The 24,323-nt window shown below is 52.5% G+C and overlaps 1 protein-coding gene across 1 annotated transcript in view; it reads left to right on the forward strand.

Moving 5' to 3' along the window:
- The first annotated feature begins 2,881 nt into the window (after nt 1-2,881).
- Nucleotides 2,882-24,323, forward strand: part of KCND3 (potassium voltage-gated channel subfamily D member 3) — a 198,583-nt gene continuing 177,141 nt past the window's right edge. Inside the window, exons 1-2 of the mRNA XM_072968009.1 lie at nt 2,882-3,030; nt 9,702-10,878. Of these exons, the coding sequence (XP_072824110.1) occupies nt 9,773-10,878 (1,106 nt within the window). The 5' untranslated portion in view covers nt 2,882-3,030; nt 9,702-9,772. The remainder of the gene's footprint in view (nt 3,031-9,701; nt 10,879-24,323) is intronic.

Below are 24,323 nucleotides of genomic sequence, written 5' to 3' on the forward strand. Positions count from 1 at the left end.
ACAAGCGCAGCCAGGGCCACTGGACTGACTGAACTAATGCCTTAGCTGTGCTGGTGGCAAGGGAAGGAATTCTAGTGCCCTGGCACCTCCTAACTTTCAGTTCCTATTTAAAATATCTGAATTGGGAGCATCGACAAGCTCCCAAATTAGCTTTTTAAATAGAAGCTGAGAGTTAAAGGAAAAGCGGCCGTGTCATGGGGGAAAAGCAAGTGAGAATCCCGGCCAGGCCAGGCCAGAGGCAGAGAGGGGAAAGGCAAGGCCAGGCAGTGTTGGAAAGATGCAATGGAGAGCCAGTGGGAGAGCATCTCTAGGCAAGTGGCTCCTTCCGCTGCTGGGGTCAAGGGGGCCTCCCTTCTACCCATCACTTGCTCTCTCTCTTATTTTCCAGGTCACCTGGTTATGAGAAGGGCTGGTAAATAAAAACCACACTGGCCTGGACTAGAAATTCAAGTCTTTCATATTTCTCTCTAGATCTTCTCAACAGAAGGGAGAGTACAGCCTACAGCTACTTCATTTAAATGATGAGATGTGAGCCTGGGAGGAATGGGGCCAGGTGTGTGTTTGGTGGTGGGAGATGGGGGGGTGGGGAGTGGGTTGGTCTGAATTAATGTCTGGTCTTCAAACAGGTCTGATCAGGCACAGGAGAGCACAGTTGTCCCATCAGTATACTTGGGAGAGGGAAGGATGGTTCCAGCTAACTGTTCCCAGAAACCTCCAAGCTTTGGTGGCAGACCCAGCCCCTGAGCTACCCGAAAGATGCAAAACACAGATGGGAATGCACAGAAGTTCAATCCTGGGCAGAAATGAAGTATTGGGTTTTAACTCTCCTAATTTGGACTTGGGGTGGAAGAGCTGAAGAAAATTGTCCCTCCCTGGACCTGCCCACCCACAGTCTGAGGAATTCCCAGGGGTCAGAGCAGTTGATGTCGGCAGTTGTGAGAAAACTAGCTCTTCCCCAGAGGCAAGGGAAGAGGGAGGTGGGAGCAATTCCAGGGCCTTCCCTGAATTCTTCCCCTGTCTGCCAGGGAGTGGCACTGTTGTTAATCATTATTACTGAATGCAAATCAGTATGCAAATTCCACACCGCTCTGGGACTCCAGGCAAATGCTAATAGAGCCCACGCCCACCTCTTGAAGGGCCAATTGTACACCTTTCAGACAGACACACTTAAGTGGGCTTTGGGGAGAGTAGGAGGAGGGGTGAATAAGGGGCTCTGAGCCGCCAGGGACCCACAGGGGCTCAGGCCACAGTGACTGCCCTCTATCTCTGAATCTAGAACAAGGCTAGGGGTTCTCACAAGCCAGAAACCCCGTTTGGACTCACAGAGGTTCTTTCCTAGCCCACTTCAAGCACACACTCCCCTTTACCGCATACTTTGCTTTTCCCTCGGTCTCCGCCTCACACTGAGAACGGTGATCGCTGAAGCCCTGCGTTCTGGTCCCTGCTGAGGCACGGAGCCGCCTCGCCTCCGAAGCTCCAGGCCAAGATCCTGGGATTCCGCGCACCCAGGCCGAGATCTCGGGATTCTGGACACGGGGAAAGCTGGAGCCGCGCGGGTCGGCACTGTCGGCGGGGACTGAACACTCGGCGCGCCGCGGCCAGTAGTGTTGGAGTCTGGGCTGTATACCACTCTCTCGGGATGCTCAGGGGGCTCCATCCGCCCGACCCTTTGGGCACGTGCCGACCGCCAGCCCCCCATCCTGGGTCAAGGCAACGGACCATGGGGATCCATGGGCTTCCGAGAGGGCCCGAGGGGACTGGGAGGACTCAGGTAGAGAGTTCACGATCCCAAGTCCAGACTCTCGGGTCTGTGTGCTGGGTGCACGTGGAGGGATGGGAGGGCGAATCCCTACCGCTGGGAGGAGAGCGGCTCTTACATGGAGTAAGGCCACTGTGTGTACCCCTTGAACCTCTCTAGCTGGGGCACACCGAGTTGAGAGCCGCGGCGAGCCGGGAAGCTGGCGCGGTGGCGGGCTCCACCTCCCCAGGTGGCAGGGCTCGGCCGCAAGCTAGTGCTGGTGCCGCCTGGACAGTCGGTGAGAAACAGACACCCAGCTGGGTCCACACACACCCCACGCGCGCACACACTGGCGCTCCCTGCCACCTCTCCCCGGGTCCCCAGCACACACGCCCACGAGCTCACACTCACGTCTACTCTCCGCTCCGCCCCCACCCCCAGGCCGAACTCACCTTGCCACACTCACCCCCGTGCCCACGCGCTCACACCCGCGTCGGCACACTCCGCCACCTCCAGGCACACCCTAGGATTCCTCCACTGGCCCAGGGAGACGCACCAGGCTCTGCCTCGTCTCCCTGCCCCCCACCTCCGCTCACGCGCGCGCCCCTCTACACACACACACACGCACACACACATACACACCCTCGCGCGGGGAGTCACTCCCCCTAGCACGCCCTCGCCCTGGGCACCCTCCCGCGGCGAGCCTCCGGGTCCTCCTCATCTCTCCCTCCGCTGCCTGGCGGCCCGGCGCTCTCGGGCCGGGCCTGGAGCCTCTCGGCCGCGGGGGATAGGCAGGGAGCCGAGGGCGCAGCCTCGCCGCCTCCCCCGGACTCTCCTCTCCGCCCCGCCCGCGCCGCGCCCCCACCGCCTCCCCCTTCGGGAGAGGGACCTCGCCTGGCAGCCCGTGGCCCGCCGGGCTCCGCTCCGCGCGGCGCCGGCAGCGGCGGGGGCAGGGCGCGAGCGAGGGAGCCCGCGAGCCCGCGAGCCCGCGAGCCGAGCGGTGAGGCGGGGAGGGGACGCGCTGCCGAGCCGGGGCTGGAGCGGCGGCGGCGACGACGGCGGCGGCGACGGGGGAGAGAGGGCCCCACGGACAGACGGACGCACAAACGGACCGAGCGAGGGAAGGAGCGAGCTAGACTTCGCCGGCAAGAAGGAGCCGCGCGAGCGGCGGCGGTTGGGCCCTTCCCCGCGCTGCTGGGTGCTCGGCGCCTCCGCGGCCCCCGGCTCCCGGCCGCAGCTTCCTCGCGCGCGCGGGGCGCTGGGTGCGGGGCCCGGGGCTTGCTTCGCTGAAGGTAAGACGGACGCGACCGAGCCTTCTGGAGCCAGGAAGTGCGAGGAGCGCTGCTCCCACGCCTGTTGCTCCGGCTGCCCACGCGGCACCCTCCCACTCCCGTGCCCGGGTGGGTGGGCGCTGGGGCGCCGGAAGGATTGGGGGTGGGGCCGGCGCTGCGGGAGAGCAGGCAGCCGGCCCGGGGGCGTCGGTTCCCGCGGGCTACGGAGCCACCTCCGGGCAGCGAGGCGCTGTGAGGTTTGGGGGTGGGGGTGTGAACCTCTGCCCTCCTTCCATTGGCCTGACTTCCTTCGGGGGTGCCGGAGGCAGCGCCCCGGGATCCGGCTGCAGGTGGCGACGGCTTGCTCGGTTCCCCGCTCTTTGTAAGGGGAGAAAGAGAGAAATGGCTGAGGGTGAAAGCAGGGAGCAGTTTGGGGCGCTTCACAAAGTTCTCCAGCCGGGCGAGCCGGCGGTGTGCCTACCAGAGGCTGGGGGCCCGCACCTCTGGTCCTGCCCGACGCCGCTTCCACCCTGCGAGCTCTGGGAAGGGTCTTCGAGTGACACTGGGAGCCAACGCGGCCCGGGAAAGGGCGTTAGAAAGACTCACTTTTCGAGATGTTTACATTGGGGATGAAGCGCGGAAGGGACTGGGCAGAGAAGTTACCTGGAATCAACCGAATTCCTGCACTTGCTTAGTGTTGACATTTGAATCGAGTCCAAGATGTTCTGCTTTTATCCTGGGCAGCCGTGATATGTCAGCAACAGGCTGAGGTTCCGGACCTGGAATCTTACAGCAAAGATAAGGCTCCGTTGTATTTCTTAGGAGAGGGTATCTGAACTTTCTCGCGATCTTAGGTACAATACGATCTTTTTTAGACCTGGTTGCTATGTGATGCATGATGGCATTTTGCATGAACGTACAGTGACGGTTAAATTTACGCCTTATTTACCATTACTTCAAGGGAACCTGGATATTTAATATCTGTAGAAAGGGGGCCTGGGCGTGCATGAATTCAATGCAAAGCATGTGTACCTTTCCCTATGTGGAAATGTTGGCAGAAATGGATGTATTTATTTTTCCTTGTCTCTATTTGAACGCAACAAAACGCAAGTACACAAGGGACCCCCAGAGGAAGAAGGATTAGTAGCTTGTTCCCTTTTACTGTTGAAGAGGCTGAAGGGGGAAAAAAAAAGAGTTCAGAAAAGTGCTCTGGCCAGCCTAGCAGTGGCACTGTGGGAGAAGAGGATCTCTGTGTGTGTCCCAGGCCTGTGCCCCAAGTATCCCCAGCTTGGCACCCTGTCAGTTTCATGCCTGTCTACCCAAACCTTGCAGGCACAGGAGAAAGCCCCCTTGGTTGTCAGGACTATACCCTCCTCCAGACTGGACCCATTCTGGGCTGAGCCATGTAATGTAAAATTGTGGAAAGTGAGTTTCCAGAGATTCTCCACACCCAGCTCTCTGCCGAGGTCACTGAAGGGCAGACCTTGGTGACATGATGTTTTTGTTGCCTTATGCCTGCGCTGAGGTTAGGTGTCAGTCCCTAGAACAGGCTGTCTGGTCACTTTGCCCACTTTTGGCGCTCGTCCTCCCCCATAGAAGCTGCTTAACAGGGATGCCTTTTTTTTACAGCAGGGGAACTGTGTTTCCCTTTTCCAGGATTTTTTTTTTTTTTTGCCTGTGTCATTTCAGCACTCACCTGTTTTAAATGTCTCTTCCCCATCCTCCCCCCACCTCTATCTTTCCCACTGTCAAACTCTTCTGCCAAAAACAAAAATAGCTTCAGATTTTTCGTTTGTAAGGCGTCCACGTCCTAGTAAAACCTTGGCATTTGAGGCCTGTGCAGTGCCATTGGCTGGAAATGGGGCCGCACTGTTGTGCCTGTTGCAGGAATTCAGACCCAGGTCGGCTCCAGGAGGTGTTGGTGCCCGTCAGGGGGTGAGCGCTGCGGTGAGAGCCTTGGAGAAGCCCCGCTTGAGCTGCGTCATGCCTGCAGGCTTGTGTGGACCCTATGGCTGGTGTGGCCTTGGGCATAGTATCTCGTGGGACACTTTTCTTCCTCTTCCATACTCAGACACACATACACACACACACAAGACAGAGAAAGTAGCAGTGGGATAATTGCTCCTTTGCTGGTACCTTTTACTAGGGGAACAGGGCTTGAAGCTCTGAAGACAGCCTGGCCCTTGCCTGGCCTTCTCAGGGAAGATTGTCCTGGATTAATACATAGGGTGAAGGTTTGGCCTTGGAACCAGAGACTTTTGTGATAGATGGGAAAGAGGTTACTCTTCCTTCCCCAGCTCTCAAATATTCATCTGAAAGCAGTTTGTAAAATACCATTGCCGTCGGAGAAGAGGAGACTGGCGTGGGGTGGAGACTGTAAGGTGATGGGGCTCAGCTTGGTAGGGGAAGGTACCGGGCACTGAAGCTCTGGGGTCAGGGTGAAACAGCACTGGGAGAATGGAAGTGGAAGGGCACTGTCGTCTCGGAGTGCACAGCTGTATATGTGGCCCAGGCAGGGTGCTACAGGGTACCTCCTGGCTCTGTCGTCTCTTACTCTTTGCAACTGGAACCCCCTCAAGGTCCTGCCTCTCTGAGTTCCATTCTGGAATAAGGCAGGAATGTTAAGAGTCAGAGGTCCAGGGCCCAGAATCTGGAGCCTGGCCCCCTTTACCCTCCAGGGGGGGTGGCCAGGGGTTCAATGGATGAATCTGGCCTTGGGCTGCCTTGAATTCGGAGTGATGCATGTTGTGTGCCCTTTTCTGGGCACCAACCTCATCAGGAATTCCCAGAACTGCCTTTGCTAAAACGAGGCTCAGACAAACTCCATCCCCACAGCAACAAACCCAGATGCTCTACTTCCTGCTTAGCATGGGCGACTGTCATGAAGAGGTTTCAGTGAGACCTGAGCTACAGACTTGATGTCCTGGATCCAGCAGAATCAAAGCTTATTTGAGCTAAAAGTCTCCTAGTCACTTTCTTGTCCCGGGCTCTCTTATGAGGCTCAGGGGGGAATAGGAGCTTGCTTTCACAAGTTCAGGAAAGAAGTGGAATTAGAAGGGCAGGGCCTCCGGACCCTATGCTTTCTGCTGCCTGGGGACGGGGCGAGTGGAGACTCTGCATCTTGCTCTCTTCTATGGAAATATCAGTATCTCGCTACACCTAGGTCAGGAGAGGCATTTGGCAGTGAGCTGATCAGTGGCCTATTGGAAAATCATCAGCTCCTTTATACATGGAACATAGTCGCTTTGAAGGAGTCTCAGCTCCCTTCTTGAACCTTGTCAGCATAAATGTCCATGTCATAGGACTTTCATGGAATTAATTGTTGCTATAAAAGTGCTTAAAACAGTGCCCACTGCATGGTCAGTGCTCAATAAATGTTAACTAAATCTGAATTGGAATTATCTTGTGACCAATGTTTAAATTGTGGGCTTGTGCCCCCCAAACTTCCCTTGCTCTTTAGAAAACCTAGCTATGTGTGTGTTAAGGGACTACAAATTCTCCTAGTAACCTAAAGGAAATATAGGGAATTATAAGGGGAAATTTCTTGAAGAGAGGTATAAAATGCACGGGATGTGTTCCCAAATCTGTCAGCAGCATGCTGCCATGGATGAAAGACTCCCCAGTTCTTTCCTTGGTTCCCGTAATCAAGAGCTCATCAGCCCGCACTGTTTTTCTGTTCTTTGAGTGCTGACATTTACAAGGAATGTCATCGTCATTCCTGATGTCCCCTGTGGCACCTGAATCAAGCTCCCTTTACGGCAGAGGAGCCTCAGAATACACTCCTTAGCATATGGATGGGAAACTGAGGCAGAGATTGGCTCCTTGGGAAAACTCACCAGAGAGCCACAGTGAGTCAGAAGCACTTAAACTGGGTTCTTTTGATTCAGATCTGTCTTCTGTGTTTACTGAGTGTGTGGAGAGAAAAAGCCTACCCTTGAAAACCCCTGGAAGGCAAGGCGTGGTGTAAAATCAAGGGACTGCAAAGGACATCTGTAAAATCCGGGTTCCCGCCTACCATCAGGAGGTTGGGCATCTACTGATGCAGTGCCCTGTGCTGCCTCCTGAGTTGTTATATAAAAATTAAGGCATCATGGCCTTTATTCTTAAGGAGTTTAGGGTGGGATGGAAAGCAGGGAAGAGACCTGGCTGTACCCTTGAACTCCACATTGAGACTGCCTGTATTTAAATCTCTCTGCCTACTTATGACATCCTTTAGCCAGTTATACTGCCTCAGGCTTCATCTTCCTCATCTGCAAGGTGGGGGTGGGGCGTTCTGTGCCCTAGGTTTGCAGGTGGGGTCGATTGAGGTGGTCCACGTAAGAATGTGGTACTGAGCCTGCTTGTCTCTCATCAGCAACATCAGCTGCTACTCTTCTTGCAGGAAGCCCGTGAGAAGCAGTGGAGCACGGTGCCTCAGGGCTGGTGGTGTAAGAGTCAGACCACCTAGGGTTGGGGGGATCCCTGTTCTGGCCCTTGCCAGCTGGCAGGTTGTTGAATTTCAGACTTCTTCCTAGGGTTGCCGTGAGGATGACATGAGATGATCCCCAGGAGACAATCAGTGCAGTGCCTGGCACAGAGTAAGCGCTCAATTACTGTGGGCCGAGATTATTAATAAGACACGTGGAAAGTGTCCTGTCACTAGAGAAGAGGGGCCAACAAAGCGCTGACAGCCCAAAGGAGGAGAGAATTTAGCGTGGGGAGGGGGGTGCATCACAGAGAGGACGAGGAGCAGAAGGGATTCTGAGAGGAGGGCTGGGTGAAGGGGAGGAGTATCCCCAACAGAATGAAGAGTGCCCGCAGACAGACCCCCCCCCGCCCCGACCCAAGCATGTGAGCCTGTCTGTGGTCTAGGCTGGGCACATGGGACACCGGTCGGGAATAAGCCAGGATCCGTTTGTAGAAATGCCAGAATACTGGGCCAAAGATTTTGCACTTGATTTTGTAGACTGTGGGAAAATCTTGTTTTAGGGAGATTACTCTGAGCAGAATGGATTTATTGGGAAGAGGAGAAACAGGGGTTGGGGTGGGGGAGATGAGAGACAAACAGGGCAGTAGAGAGGCCGCCTGGGGGAAGTGGGGCCTTAATGAGGGCAGTAGAGCTACTGTCTCACTATTCGGCAACTCTCTGGGTTGCACTGAGGATGACGGCCAAGGCAACAGGCCCGGGGTTAGGGATGCCATGAGCAAACAGTAGAGAGCAGCTCTTTGCAAGGAGGTAGACTCGGCTTAAACCTATCCAGTTTCAGAGGCATCCAGGTGGGAAAGCCCACTGTGGCCCAGGAGTGAGAGGAGGCCAAGATCTGGAAGACTTCAAAAGAGTTGGGGGTCAGGTGAAGGAAGCAAGTTTACAAGGGAAGGTGACGATCCAATCCCACGGCAAGATTCACCTCTGGCTCATTTATTTAAACCAATGGAATTCCAGAGAGTCCAAGTAACTCTGAGTCAGGATTGGTTCTGCATGATCAGTTTAGGCTTTGTGAAAATGAGTGTGTCAACCCCAAACAATTTCCCGTTGCTGTTACGTGTGTTTCTGTGTCACCACCTGTCTCCCCACAGATGGTGTACATTTGGGGACTGCAGAGTCATTTCACTATCGTCTTTAAAAAGCCAGATTTGGGAAGGTAAATCTGTTTCCCAAAACCAAATATAATTCTCCAGGCCATTGTTCCTTCCATCCATGCAGGTGATGGAAAGTGCACACACAGTGTGGTTGAGAGAGCTGTGGGTGAAGGGTGCCAAGGTAGCCCAACTCTGGAGGAATCTCTGAGGGTGGAGTGAGGCCAGGTGAAAGAGGCTGGCATGGGAAAGAGTATTGTTACATAACCCGAGGGAGTTATGGATGGTGGGCAGATGGAGATGGGAGGCGAGGAATCTGGAGATGGTGAGAAGTGTGGATCAGCCTCCTCTGGGAGGGAGAGGGACAATGCATGGAAGACAGGTGAACCAAGAATCAAGAGTCCTTTACAAGGTGGGGGAGGAACCCTAGCCTTACAGCCTCTCCTGTGTCTTTCTATCATGGCTCTGAGGGTGTGATCAGATGTGAGGTTGCCAGGTGTCCCAGAGAGTAGCATTCCACCAGGGTCAGCCTTCTCCATGGGACATGGGGACAGAGCTTCACCAAGCCCTGGGTTTACTGTGGTCATGCGCCATCTCAGAGAATTTTACAGACCTGGTCAACCCTAGCCTTCCCACCAGTGAGGAGTAGAAAGGATGTGTTTACCTGATTTCCCTCATCCACACCTCATTCCTGATTACCCTAGAGGGTGAAGAGAGAAATAAAAATTAGCGTGTTTATCCCACTTTTAAATTCGTTTAATGAGAACTCATTTACCCTCTCCCAATTTATATTCGTAAATAATGCCATAACCTTTCAGAGCTGATTATTACCCACGTCTGCCCAGATCTTTCTGCTAAAGAGGCTTTCCCTCCAAATGCTCCTGAGCCCTCTTGGAACCTGACAATTTGTCAGGCAGTCAGCAACATCTGGTGATCCCACGTGCTGCATTGCCCTGGTGCTTGGGGCTCTCCCCGCCAGGGAAGGGAAAACAATCCCCTCTCTTTCGTGACTTCAGTTCCATTAATTTGCCTTGGAGACTTGTTTCACTTAGTAATGACCCATCCCTGTGTCTCATTTTCCACCTGGGAATCCACCTTGGACTCACTGGTTCTCCACTCTCTCCTCCCGTCTCCAGGGGTCGCTGAACTAACTCCAAGCTGGTGTGCAGAGTGGCTGCGCAGTGGCCGCCCGAGAGCTGGAGTCACCATGGCGGCCGGAGTTGCAGCCTGGCTGCCTTTCGCACGGGCTGCGGCCATCGGATGGATGCCGGTGGCCAACTGCCCCATGCCCCTGGCCCCGGCGGACAAGAACAAGCGGCAGGATGAACTGATCGTCCTCAATGTGAGCGGGCGGAGGTTCCAGACCTGGCGGACCACGCTGGAGCGCTACCCGGACACGCTGCTGGGCAGCACGGAGAAGGAGTTCTTCTTCAACGAGGACACTAAGGAGTACTTTTTCGACCGGGACCCAGAAGTGTTCCGCTGCGTCCTCAACTTCTACCGCACGGGCAAGCTGCACTACCCGCGCTACGAGTGCATCTCCGCCTATGATGACGAGCTGGCTTTCTACGGCATCCTGCCCGAGATCATTGGAGACTGCTGTTACGAGGAGTACAAGGACCGCAAGAGGGAGAACGCCGAGCGGCTCATGGACGACAACGACTCGGAGAACAACCAGGAGTCCATGCCCTCGCTCAGCTTCCGCCAGACCATGTGGCGGGCCTTCGAGAACCCGCACACCAGCACGCTGGCCTTGGTCTTCTACTACGTGACTGGCTTCTTCATCGCTGTCTCGGTCATCACCAACGTGGTGGAGACGGTGCCCTGCGGCACGGTGCCCGGGAGCAAGGAGCTGCCTTGCGGCGAGCGCTACTCCGTGGCCTTCTTTTGCTTGGACACCGCCTGCGTCATGATCTTCACGGTGGAGTACCTCCTGCGGCTCTTCGCGGCGCCCAGCCGCTACCGCTTCATCCGCAGCGTGATGAGCATCATCGACGTGGTGGCCATCATGCCCTATTACATCGGCCTGGTCATGACCAACAATGAGGACGTGTCCGGCGCCTTCGTCACGCTCCGGGTCTTCCGCGTCTTCAGGATCTTCAAGTTCTCCCGCCACTCGCAGGGCTTGCGGATCCTGGGCTACACCCTGAAGAGCTGTGCCTCCGAGCTCGGCTTTCTCCTCTTCTCCCTCACCATGGCCATCATCATCTTTGCCACTGTGATGTTTTATGCTGAGAAGGGCTCCTCTGCCAGCAAGTTCACGAGCATCCCTGCCTCTTTTTGGTACACCATTGTCACCATGACCACACTGGGGTAAGTTTGTGCTGGTGGTATGGAGAAGGGCAGAGTTTGCATTGATGGTGATGCTTTAGATGGTATCAGGATTGGGCAGAGGAGGATGGAGCCTCTTCCCCCCAGTTGTGGGAGCAAGGGAAGTTGCTCATCAGAAGAGGAAAGCACATGAGTGATTTGTTTGGGGATGACAGATTGCTCCCAGTTTTCTTTTAGGGGTGGGGTGTGTGTTTTGTAAAACAGGGAAAATTGTCACCATTTCTTTTTTCAGCCATGCATTCTGTGTGTGTGTGTGGTGGGGGAGGGGGGAGTGGTGATTGCTGTCTTCTTATCTGCATCTGTGCTTGTAAGGGCTGCCATGGGGAGGAAGACAAGGCAGTAGGAAGGAAGAAGGCTGTGAGAAGTTCAGTGAGTGTTGTAAGGGGATGCTTATTTCCATTAACTGAAGACACCTAGAACATGCTTTTTTGGATCCTTCCTGTATTTCTTCTCTGTAGTGTATGTGCAGGCTGTTTCAGCTTTTGCCTTACTTTTCTTTTCTGCTGCCACAAATGCTCAAGGGTTCAGCAGCTTGGAGCAGACTTCCTCTGAGTGACTCTGAACTTGGGTTTTCTGCAAAGTGGGGCACCTGATTTATTCTTTCTCACTGAAGGAGCAGCAGGCTTGCTTTCTCAGCCTGGCTCTGTTGATTGAATGATCTGACCTACCTGAGCTATTGTGAGATGGTCTGAATAGATCATGTGGTCAGACACAGTAGCAGCAATATCAGGAGAGAGAGGGAGAGGTGCTCGGCGAGGTCACGGGTGACTCTGTCTCTTCCATCTCCCAGAGGTCCCCTCTCTAGCTGAGGTCACCAAAATGTATTCATGGTGCTGGGATGCAAAGCTTTCCATCAGAGGAAGGGGGCTCAGGAAGGAGATTACAACCTCTACCCTAACAGGATTAGAGCCAACGAAGGCAGCTTTATGGAGACGTGGATTTCTTAGGGGTTGCTGCTTCTGCTGTTGGAAGTCACTGAGGCTAGTGCAAAAATCCCTTCCCAATTCATAAGCTGGGTCTATATTTACTTAGACCAGGAAGCGTTACATTGCTGATGGTGAATTCATGAAGCTTTTTATTTGGTGTTTGACAATTCGGTTGGTGGCGTCCTAGCGATTCGATTTTTTTTCCTGGCTGAAACCCTGTGGCGCTGGTATCGGTTTTTCCATAGTGCTGCGTGTGCTTATTGGGAATGACTGAGCAGGTGACGGGACCTTTTAAAATGATTACATTTGTCATTCTGCCACATGGGAGGGAGTAGCAAGAGGGAGAGCAAGGGGTGTCATTGCCCATTTGGGAAGGCCACATGTGATGGGGGCGTTCCCTTGACCTCTTGTTCGCCTGACAGAGGCCACCCTGCCCCTTTCTCCCTCTCCAGTAACGCACAGTCTTCACATACCTGCTTCCACCCAGAGTGGGCAAGAATGTCTGGTCATTTGACGTTGTCTATCTTGGCCCAGGGGGCAGATGTGGCTTCCTGGCACAGTGGGATATTTAGGGATAAAATGGGCCAGAGAGCTGGCCACGCGTCAGGAGGAGGAGGCATGTTTGCTGCGTTTGTGCTAACCTGGCCACCCCTTTGCTTTCCCGAAGGGGACCTCTCCTGTGGCCAGGACCGCCACGGGCGTGCTTTGACGTGGCTCTGACTGTCCAGTGCCCTCAAGTGCCCCTCGGTGGGACTCATGACACCAGAGTGAGGCCTCAGGACTGTCATAGGGAGAAAATAGGGCAGACAGATGGGTGTCAGGGTTAAAATGGGACTGTTTCAGAGGAGATCAATGGACCGACCTGCCCATTACTTTTTATTAGTCGATTAACAGCATTTGTGTGTCTATCATGTGTCAGCCGTGTGCTGAGCACTTTGTATGTTATCTCTTTAAAGCTTCACAACAGCCTTGCAAGGTAGGAGAAATTCTATCCAACTTTGAAGATGCAGCAGGCAAGGCTCAGAGAGGTTAAGTAAATGTCTGTAGTCACACAGCTGCTAAGGGGCAGTGCTGCGTTTCAAATACCAGTTTGGCTGTCTTCGGTGCCCTTTCTCTTTTCACTCCCCACTCCACTTGTTCCCAGACCATCAGGGCCCATAGGTAGAAATCAGACCTTCGGAGTTATTTTTTTTCCTATTATGGCCTCAGTGTGTCGTAGTCCATTCTAGTCAGATCTCTATTCAAGAAAGAAAGCATTAGTGCAGTGAACATTATAGGCACCATACCAGGCACACAGGGAATTTATTAATAAAACACTACATTCTGGCCAGTTTAAGTTCTGCCTTGGAAATTAATGGCTGCTTTCATAGACAGGAACAGAGTTTTACTGTCCCTGGGGAGACCACTGACTTCCTTTCGCATTCACTCTGTAGAGCAAGGTCAGGTCCAGTGTTAGCAGGTGGACAGTCGTGGCCTCGCATTAACTTTTGGGAGATGGGGGAGGGGCGAAGCAAGAGGACTCTGCCAGAGAGTAAGGCAAAGGGGAAGGGCAGATGCCCATGTGGGGAGAAGCAGGCTCCCCGCACTGCGGGCGCTATGGGTCCTTCCCTTCCCCATGCATCAGGATGTCTGGCCTCAGGGAGGAGAAACTCATGGGCAAGAAAAGAAGCCTTTAGTCGTGTCTTCCTTCACCTCAGTTAAGTAATGGGAAAGCAGACTTTTTCTTCCTCTCGACCCTGGCCAGTGTCACCCAGTGGTGGATTGAGCCACTTTGACTTTGACCTGAGTTGCAGTTTGGACCATTACCAGACTCACTGCTTGGCTACACAGAGCAGGTGGTTGGCAAAACACTTTTAAATGGGTGGGTCAATGTGATTGGGGCTCCTTTACCATTTATTGTTCTAAAACTGTTCTCAGTCTCCTTCCAGACCCTCCTGTCTGCTCTCCAGGGTGGTCGCAAGATTTGTGTTTGCCCCAGCCCTGGCCCCAGTAAGAGAGGAGGGCAGCCTTCAGCTGGTGTCTGGTTCACCCCAGGGGATGCTCTGCAGCCTTGCTGGAGTCTTCCAGTCCGTATTGGAGGTCTTACCCACCCGACTCTGGAAACCTTTCCTTTCCTCTGGCTGGTTTCTGTCCCAAGCATATTCACTGGCTAGTTGTAGGCTTGTTCAGCCATCCAAAACGCCTGTCTTTTGCTTGCTCTTTGCCGGCATTTGAGCCCCAAGTGTCTGTGGCGATACCAAGGGCCAATGTTCTGCCACTTTCCATGTTCTGTCTGGTTGCTTCCAACAACACCCAGCAGACTCTTAGTTCTTCCTGTCTCCAGACCCTCCCCACCCAAACCTTTCCTGACTTCCTGTTTCCAGTCTGGGGAGACTGTCTTGAGCTCTTTTGCAGAGCAGAGCTGTCTGCCTGGCCGAGGGCTGACGTGCCCAGTCAAGCAGTTTGCTCTTCCTTCCTGCTCTGGTTGCCACTTCTGCCTGCCTTCCCTGGACCCGCTGATGAGTTACTCAGGTGTCCTCCACGGAGAGAGCTCCTGGCACCAATTATTCCCATTTATTTAATTTCTAAAAATATTTTAAGCACATAGAACAATAACAGCCCAGCTGCCACCAGAACTTGAGGGTGGCTTTTCTTTGCAGACTCCTGTGCTGGTGGGAAGGACCCCTATGCCCGACCTAGGGTTCCCTTGGGCCACCTTGACAGTTGAGCTCCCAAATTCACCATTAAAGGATTAATTTCCGTGCTCATAATTGATGCTATAAATAAAACAAATCCTCAATTATCTTAACAGAGGGAAGGGATAATGCAGAACTCCCAATATTCAATAAGACCAACACATCTACCTTTGGAATGTGTTAGATGCCATAGACTTTTTCAAAGCAGATTTACCTTAGTTTTGTTTTGACTTTGCTTGGCATCACCATTGGGCGGACTGCCTGAGTTGGGGGGTGATGCTCGTGTGGGGAAGAGGGCAGCAGGCGAGAGGGAAGCTTTGGGAGCAAGAATCCAAGGTGTGGGCAATTGAGGGCCAGCTCCAGGCCTGGCGGGGATGAGGTGCCCTGGGATATCTTAGGGAGTGGGAACTGGGCTTGGGAAGGGCTCGGAGCAGTATTGCTCCTGATGAGACTACCCGCTGCTACCCAGTTGGCTTGGTTATGTAATTGAGACCGGCAGCCTATCTGTCACCTCGTGCCCTGAGATGAGAGAGCTTTTGACAGTGTCCAAAAATCACTTTAATGAAAACAGAATCGATTTTTACTTCTTCCAAGCAAGAAGCAGCCTCCAGGTGATTTGCATTTCCCTTTAAAACAGAATCCTGGAAGGGGCCTGCCTGAGATTTCTGGAGACTGGAAGCCAGACTTGAGAGATCAATGCCGGCACTCCACAGAATGGGCTGCTTGATCAGGCTCCCCCTGGGGGGCCCATGGGAGGTGTGGTTTTTGTTAACCCTTTAGTTTCCGAAATTCTGGCTGCATTGTCATCCACTGCCTCTGGGACCCACCAATCATCCTCCCAACTTCCATGTACCTTGGTGTGGGACACTGGCCAACAGGGCCCACCTGGACGGTGGGGGGTCCCTGCCCCGTGGAGTCCGATCATAATGCACTTACTGGAAACAAATGACCTCAGGGTCTTTCTTGGGTTTGACATCTCTTAACCAACAGTTCTCTGGTGCTGAAACTCCTAAGAGAGGGTAGAGACCTATATCTCTACAGGGAATTGTTCCTTCACTCAACATTTATTGAGTTCTTTCTATGCGCCAGGCAGCATGGTAGGCTCTGAGAATACATAGGTGCTCTGATTGCATGTCAACCCTGCGGAAGGTACAGACAAAATGAATTGAATGAGACTCAATTCTCTTCCTTTGAATCAAAACAAGAGAGGGTGAGAAGAGCATTAGACCAAGGGTTAGAAAAGAGGCCTTAACTCACACTCTTTCTATCAGTCCAGAGACTACCCCTCACTCTGCTCTGGGTCTGGCTAACTCCCATCATCCTTCCAAATAGCTCTGTAGCGTCTCCTCCAGGAAGCCTTCCTAGCCCTCCAGGAGCTATGTGCCCCTCCTCCTACCTCCCATGGCAGCTCCTACATATCTGTCTTATCAATTGCCACATTTTATTGACTTTGTTTATGTGTCTTTTCCCCAGGATATCAACTCTTCAAGGGCAGCTGTCTATCCCAAAGATCATTGTATGATCCATGCCTAGCACAGGGCCCGATGTATTAGGCCTCCATACATATCTGTTTGTACCCCAGCTTACCTGTCTTCAGTTTTCTCACTTGCTAACCACCTCCTGCACATTGTGAAAACCAATGAAAGTGCTGTCTAAATGTTTGCTATATTGTCAAATTAGACAGGTTATTTGTGGGGAGGGTGGAGATGGAGAAGCCAAGCAGGGCATTCTCTAGTTCTGACATCAGCCTAAGCAGAGTTGGGGCTTTCTTGGAAGGGAAGTTTAAACCCTTGACCTTCACTATTTTTGGCTACTTGGCAAAACTCCCCACTGCAGACTCTGGGGCCAGGAAGGAACAGAAAGGCAGCCATAGATAAGCCCCCCACCCATGAGGTTTCCCTCCATTCAATGATGTACTCAGCAGATATTTGAGTAGCAGTTAGGCCTTGGGAATACAGCAGAGAAAACAGTCCCTGATCTTCAGGGGCTTACATTCTAGTGGAGGAAACCAGACAGTACATAGATAAATGAATAAATTAAAAATAAATAAATAAATAAATAAATAAATAAATAAATAAATAAATCCTATCAGACAGCAATTCATGCTGCAGCGAAGAATAAAGTGTGATGTGATAAATTGGGGGTGCTGAGTGTGAGCAGGTGGTGAGCAAGGGAAATGGGCCTTGAATCCAGATGGGCCTCTCAGATAAGATTATATCTGAGCAGAGACCTGAAGGAATGCGGGTTTCTTGGGGAAGAGCGTTCCCAGCAGAGGGAACAATGAATCGAAAGTCCCTGGGGCAGGAGGGGCCTTGGTGCACTCTTCTTGGACTAGCGAGAAGGTGCTAATGGTCAAGCCATGAGAGCAGGGGGCAGGTAACAGGGATGCAGCTTAGGCAAAGCCCTCGTGATCACCCGGATCACCACAAGGACTTGGCCCTTTGCCTTTTACTGAGCTGCTGGGAATAGGAAGCCATGGTGAAATTTGAGTAGACCTGACTCATGTTTTACAAGGCCCACTCCAGGTACTGGGTAGTGAATACACTGTAGAGGAGAAGCTCCCACAATGACCTGGGCAAGTGATGTTGACTGGGACTGAGGGTGGTGGCTGAGGAGATGAGAGAAGGGAGAGATTCTGCATATATTTGAAGGTAGAGGCATCATGAAACACGGGCTGGTCCTGCCCCCAGCCTGCCAGCTGAAAGCCTCACCAGCTTCCATGGCAGAGAACTGGCCTGAGAGACACAGTCTAATGACTTTCACCGTTGAAGAGGGCTCAAGGCCCTGAGGGATGGCTCCCAGACTCCTGCCTGAAATGGACAAGCCCTAGAGCATCAGCTGAAGCACGGTTGTCTGAGAGCAGGGCTGGGCTGGGCCGGCCATCAGCGGGAGCGTCTGCACCTGACTGAGGTTGCCTTCCACCCAGGCGGCACTGACCCAGCATCTGCCAAGGGCTGGGCACAGTGCTCACCACCATGTGGGGACAGTGTCAGAACCGGAAACGGAGAGGCCAGTCTCCAAGTCAGCGGCTGCTGACACAGAAGGGCGGGCGGAGGGCTGCCAGCTTGCACCGGAGGGAGAGATGAAGTCCCACGGGTGGGACGGGAGCCTTTGGGGTTCTTCACACCAGGGGCACCACATGAGGTTGGTCATCCCATCTAGTAATTGAGCTTGCTGCAGTTTTCGGAAAGGGATGTCAGCACTGATGCCCAGTTCACAGCTCTCTTCCGGAATCTCTCAAAATCACTCTCTCTCTCTGTTTGGTTTTGTTTGGGTTTCTCTCTTTAAACACACCCGTAAACACAAACATGATTCTTCCTGAGGAGCAGCAATTATTCTGCCTGAAAGTAGTGTAAATAAGAGGCAGCCCTGCCCTCCCTCTCCTTAGGGGAGGGGCAGAGCCCCTCTGGTAATTACACAGGGAATTTTTATTTCTCTCATCCAGGAGGGAGCTCCTGCCTCAGGCCACCTGGGGCTCTTGGCCGCACATTGTCATGGCTCGGAGCTTCTCTCCGGAGTCCTCCCATCCGCATGTGGCCCTGAACACAACCAGTCCTCTCCAGGAAACTGACAGTCTATTCACATCTTAAGTGTTCATCCTCTGTGATAAGTCAGTTTTTCTTTCCTGGGAATTAGGACCCAGGCTTTTAGCAATCTCTTTTGGGAGGAGTATATAGTAGTGAATTCAAACCAGCTTTGAATGGGCACTTGTTTGTGACCAAGAGGAAGGAGTTACCAAGTGCTCCAAGTTCTTAGCCTGGAGGCTCAGTTATCGTGGCCTCCAGGCCAGCGCTCCTGCCTCTGTCCAGAGTGCTTTTCTCAGGCCAGAAAGAAGGTCTGTTCTCCCTGCCCCACTGCTCGCCACCCAGCTCAATGCAAATGAGGGATGGAATCGGGAGGGGGAGCGGGGAGGGAAGAGAACTCAGCCTTTGCTGACCACGGCTGCATAGAGGGAGATTGCATCTAGCCCGTGTAATCATATTCCGGGTGTCAGGGCTCGAATGAGAGTCATTAAACTGAATCAGAAAAATCGTTTTAATATAAGTGCCACCTCACACACAAGCTAGTTGATGGAGAGATGGATGAGGCAGGGGACGCCTCCTTTGTAATGCGATGCTGTAAAATCCCATCACCTTCATTATTTCCCACCGAGCCAACGCATCATAATACCCATGAGCGGCAGTAACAGCTTGAATTTAATATACAGAAAGTCCAATCAAACAATAAATGGATGGAACTATATAAAGAAACCATTTTCTGGGAGGCTGGCTCCATTCTCTGGGATTCAGCTCCCTGACACATGAAATGTGCATCAATTTTCCCCAACTAATGCAGCTGCTGAATCACCACATGTGATATTTGTTTGCTTCAGAAGTGGAAGAGGGGAACTTTCCCCCCTGCATTATCTGGCTATCAGTGCAAAATTGCAAATCTCATTTTCTTTGATTTGCATCCAGTGGTTCCCAGTGGCACAGCAAGGCACCATCGTGTTGCCAACAAGACTAGAAAGCATGGCCCTCTCTCCATCCCAGAACCTTATTCAGGGGGAGTAAGTCCCAGGAGGCACTTTGTTGTCAACTTTAAACAACATCTATCTCTGGACCCAGAGTGGGCTGTTAGGGGGCTGGGACATCTCTACTGTCACAGTCATCTGAGAGAAACTGGCCAAGCCACGGGCCATGCTGACACACCCTGAGCGTCTGTGATGTTCTGATCGTCCAGACTTGCCTTCGCGGTTGTACAAAGCGGATGTCTCCTTCTGGACTGTATTCCCCCCCCCCCCAGCCCAGTCCTCTGTCTCCCCTTCCATCCCTCTTGCCCAGCCAGTTATTGAGAGACTAAAACAAATAGCAACCAGATCAACCAAACAAAATTAAGAAGGCAGATCGGCTCCTTAAAAAGACTGATGGAAACCATATTTTTATGCTTCTGATGTGGGATTCTCTCCAAGGCTATTTTTCCAGTGGCCTGGATAATTGAGAGTTAACCATAATTATGGGCTTATAGCTGCTGAGAAGTATCATTAGGTTATTTTTACTTCTTCCTGGTCACGCATACTTAAACAGGAAAAAAAAAAACTAGGAGAATTGAACTAAACTAAATGATATCAAAACCCGGGATGGCATAAATCTTGATTCAGTTCAATAAATATTATTGAGCACCCGGTATCTGTGAAGCACCCTATTGGGCATTGTTGGGGATGCAGAAATAAATGGGACCTCGGCACCATACCTAAGAAGTTTTATAGCAGGAGATTGGAGTACATATCTGAGTGACCAGGAGAGAAGGGGGCATGCACTGAAATGATCAAGAAGTGTTTGGCACAGAGGAAGAGCTTAATAAAGATTTGCTGATGAATGAATGATTAGCTTCATGGAAAGGAGAGATTCCAGTTGGATGGACCACAGTGGGCAGGATTTTGATATGTGGAAATGAGAATTCCAAGAAAACTGCAAAAGGATATGGTGTCTGGGGAGCTTAACTAACATGCTGGTTTGTTAGCGTTTAGGGTGTATGAGGAGCATGGCTGGAGATAAACAGGAGTAGAAGGTTTGCGAGAGACACTGAGGGTCTAAACTATTAGGCTAAGGGATTTATTCGGTAGGCATTAGGGAGCTACTGAAGGTGTCCCCAGGACACACTGATTAGGAAGATTGATACTGCAGCGGTCTTCTGGATGAACATGGGAGGGGAGGCCTCGAACACAGTGCCGTCAGCCAGGAGACAGATCCAGGGATGAGGTAAATCCAGATCCTAGGACAATCACAGTGAAAAAGGAGAGAAAGATCTAGAATGCAAAGACATCCAGGAGAAGGCGAAGTCAAAACTAACTCTGGAACTCTAGGACAGGGTGATTAAAGATACAGAGCTGGCAAACATTCAGGAGGAACAGGTGGACAGGAGGTCAAGGGGGAGGTAGAGACAAGGAACTTGGCTGTGGGTCTGCGGCGTTTGCGGGTAACCCAGAATACCCTTGAAGTGGCTGGCAGGCAGGCAGGCAGAAAGGTGGATCTGGAGCTGAGCAGAGAGAAGGGGGCTAAAGCAGCAGGTTTTCGAAGTCATCAGCTGAAGCAGGGAAATAGATGCGATCACCCAGGAAAACATGAAGGGGGAGAAGAGGAGAGGGCCTGGGGACCGCGTCCTGCCCCAGGCCCTGCTTCCCCGGCACCTGCCCCCTCTAAGAACGGCCGTGCCCCTCGTGAACAGCTTTGCTGGTGCTTCCCTTCAGCCTCTCTCAGCCTGTGGAAGTTCCCTTTCATACCCGGTTTCTGCTGGAGCTAAAAGGTCATAATGGTTTTCTGAGTAAAACAAGGTTTTCTTTTTAGTTTCCTACCACGGTAATTAAATAAACAGCACCGACCCAGGAAATCGAAATTGGTTTATGCGCTTTGCTAAAAAAGAAGAATAACAGGGTTCTTCCATTGGCATGTGGATGGGGGATGAGGTCTAAATGGTCACAGACCAGCATCGTCTGTGCCCGGCCAAGGGGGATGCTGAGCAGAGTGACGCCACCTCTGTGGGTGACACTGGCTGGCCTGGCAGGGCCAGACCCCTGCGCAGAGTTTCTGGGCACTGCAGACACTGCCTGTCTCACTCGTTCCCTCCTTCTCCATAGAGAGAAATGTCAGACGCACCCCGGCATCACTGGCCGTGTCCTCTGGCCTGACCCCTCTCCATGACGTCTCTCTTGGGCCCTTGGTAGGCAGCTGGGGAAAGCAATGGTTCAGTAATTCAGCAAATTCACATTGGGCGGTCCTTGTGAGCAAGGCACAGTCCTAGTTAACATGAGGGGCTACAAAGAAGGAAAGAGGACAAGGACTAAATCCTATGGGGCGGGTGTTGGGTTCCCATCCCGTGTGTGAGAAGACTGAGACACTGAGAGCGTAGGTAACTTACCAGAGCTCCCACGCTGGAGTACATTACTGGATTCAGACCAGGGTCTTCTGATTCCTTTAGAGTCCTCTGCTTCATAAGGAACCTCAGTCTAGTAACAGGGATGCCCTGTGCACACAGAGCTTTATTTCTGGGCTCAACAAGGTTAAGAAGTATGAGTAAAGGGCAGGAAAGTGTGAGGGGAAGGTGGAGGAGGCAGGAATCAGGGAAGGCTTCTTGAAGGAGGTGACATTCAGCTGGTCCTTGAAAGATTGTGGTGGAAAAGTTAAATGCATTCCTACCTTCGATCATTTATCCAGCAAATATTGTGGGTCTCCACGTGCTAGGCAGTGGGGTGGGGTTGAGGATGTGTTTATGAACAGAACAGACAAACTCTGGGGCTGTCATCCTAGTAAGAGCAGCAGACAACCGACAAATGAATGCCTGAAATGAGCATGAAAGGTTGAAGCAAAAGCTAGGGGAAAAAAAGAGAGAACACTGGTAAGGGGAGAGAGAATGGAGCCATCAGCCTGGCCCCAGGGGAGAGACGAGAAGTCCCAGCGAGGGGCAGTGACTCTAGCCTCTCCCGAAGGGAAAGCTCTGTCCACGGTTGGTTGCGAGTTGGAGAGAGGCTGGCCCCAGCGCAGAAACGATGACTCAAGAGCTGCGTTTGAGTCTCTTTAGGGTTGTTATCCAGAAGGCGAGAAGCAGCTGTTTGCCATCTCTGCTGGAGACTGAATGAGTAGAAACAGGTTCACCCTGACACGTGGGGACCACCTTCCCTCATCAACAGCAGTAACAGTGACAATAACATCTCACGTTACAGAGCGTCTGTGGTGTTCCAGGTGCTGTGCCGACTGTAAACTGTTGAGATGGACTCCCTCATTTAACCCTCCCGGTAACCTCCCCTTAACCACAGGAGAGGGAAATGACTATTATCTGTGTTCTATTGCTGAGAAAACCAAGGCCAGCTCGGATCCTGCCGCTGGTGAATGGAGAAGCTGGGGTTCAGACCTGCACTTATCTGACCAGCGAATGCTCTTAACCTATCACTTAGCACCCAGATTTCCATCGGAGAGGCGTTGGAAGTAGTCTCCCTCCTCAGGCTCTGCCTTGGTCAGAGCAAGGAGGACACAGCATCCCCAGTCTCCTAGTGTGCCAGGCCTGTTGGCAGAGGTCCTGAGGGTGGAGAGTGGATGCAGAATGGTGATAATCAGAGTCATGGAGTTGAGGCCGGCAGGATCCAAGGGATGTGGGCTCGTCTGAGCCAACAGAGACAGGAACCATGCATCCACAGGCCAGGGGCGAGTTCCCAACAGGCAGGGAGCAGACTGGTGAAAAGGAGGAAAGACCAAAAAAGAAGGAGATGGGAAATTTTAGTGTTAGTAGAGTTTATGCAAAAAAAAGAAAAAAAAGAAAAAGAAAAAGAAAAGAGAGAGGAAGAAAGAAAGAAAAATGGAAGGGAGAGGGGAAGTTGTAAATATGTATACTATGTAAATAGCCTATGTCAATATCTTTTAAAATAACTGAATCTCCTGCCATCTCCCTCTCTGTGGAGAATCTTTCCCCGGTGCCTTTGTTGCTGGTGTCCTACGTCTGGGAGTTTGGGGCCTCCCCACTCACCCCCATGGCAGCCCTTGGAGCATAACTCAGCCTTTCAAGTGCCCCCCGCCCCCAGCCCCTTAGAGAGATCATAGCTCAGCTCAGCAGAGAGCTGGAAGGCCAGTCTGCACGTTTTTGGAATGGAGAGAAGCAATGTTGATAAGGCAGCCTGTCAGAACCGGTAACAGCATAGGCTGCCTGTCCTCGGCGGCGACACCCCTCAGCTGTAGGCCCCTCGCAGTGATCTGCAGCCTTTCCTGAGTTCCAGGAGATGCAGCAGGTGGGGGATGGGGTGAGGAGGCTCCTGGGGGGAATGTCACCCCTGGGAGGTCATGGGCACTACCTCGAGCCCACCCTCCATGAGGAATCACAGCACCAGGTGTGGCTCTTCCTTCCTGGGTTCTGACCCTCCCTCCCTCCTCTGCTGGCTCTTCTGACATTGTATCCTTGGATCATTCAGCCTCTTTCATGCCGTTTCTGCATCAGAGATGAAGGAGACCAATTGGCCAGATGTTACCCTACGTTTGTGTTTTCTTTTTTCCCTTCTTCCCTGGCCTGTTTTCACTTCTGCCTCCAGAAACGGGTTGAAGTTCTTGCGAGATTTCTGGACCTGAGGGCTGTGTCCCTGTCTTCTGAGCCAAAGACCCCTCCCCTCCCCACCCTCCCATCTCCAGCAGAAGCTTCTCTCTGGACCAACAAAAGGCTGTTGTGTTGATTAATAGAACATTTTCCTGCTACCTGACGGGCGTGCTCCGAGTTTGGGCAGGGCTTAGAGAGAGATGGTGGCGCGCCATGCCCATCCCCACCTCCACACACTGTGTTTGACTTTCTCAGTATTTCCATATAAGGTCAGCTTCTCATCCAAGGAGCAGAGGCTGCTGTGTCCATGCTCTGATTTAGGTGTTTTATGCCTGTACTGGCTCACGTGGGTTCACCAAAGCCTTCCGGGGTTGGGCTCTATAGGACAGTGGAAAGACCACTAAATGGGGAGTCGGGAGATGTGGGCTGTGGGGCCAGCTTCAGCAGGCTGTGTGAACTTAGGCAAGTCACTTCCTCTCTCTGGTCCTCAACATCCTCTTCTCAATGATGAAGGATGGAATTTCCTGAGTTCTCACCCCCTAGCAAGTTTCACAAGCTGAAAGTCTCCCTCTTCATAGGAAAACTGTTCCTTCGCCCCAGTAGCCTGGATAAGCCACAGCCTGGAGAACCAGCCCCTATATGGTGGGGGGGGGTGCTGGGGACCTGCCCGTTCCTTTTTTTTTTAAATCTCCAAAGAGGCCAAAGTGAAAGGAGTCCTTGGCCAAAGTGGCCATCAGAAATGCAAGTCTGCAAAGGGGATAGGAGGTTCTGC

The sequence above is a fragment of the Vicugna pacos genome, chromosome 9 (genome assembly GCF_048564905.1).
Source record: "Vicugna pacos chromosome 9, VicPac4, whole genome shotgun sequence".
NCBI classification, from domain to species: Eukaryota; Metazoa; Chordata; class Mammalia; order Artiodactyla; family Camelidae; genus Vicugna; species Vicugna pacos.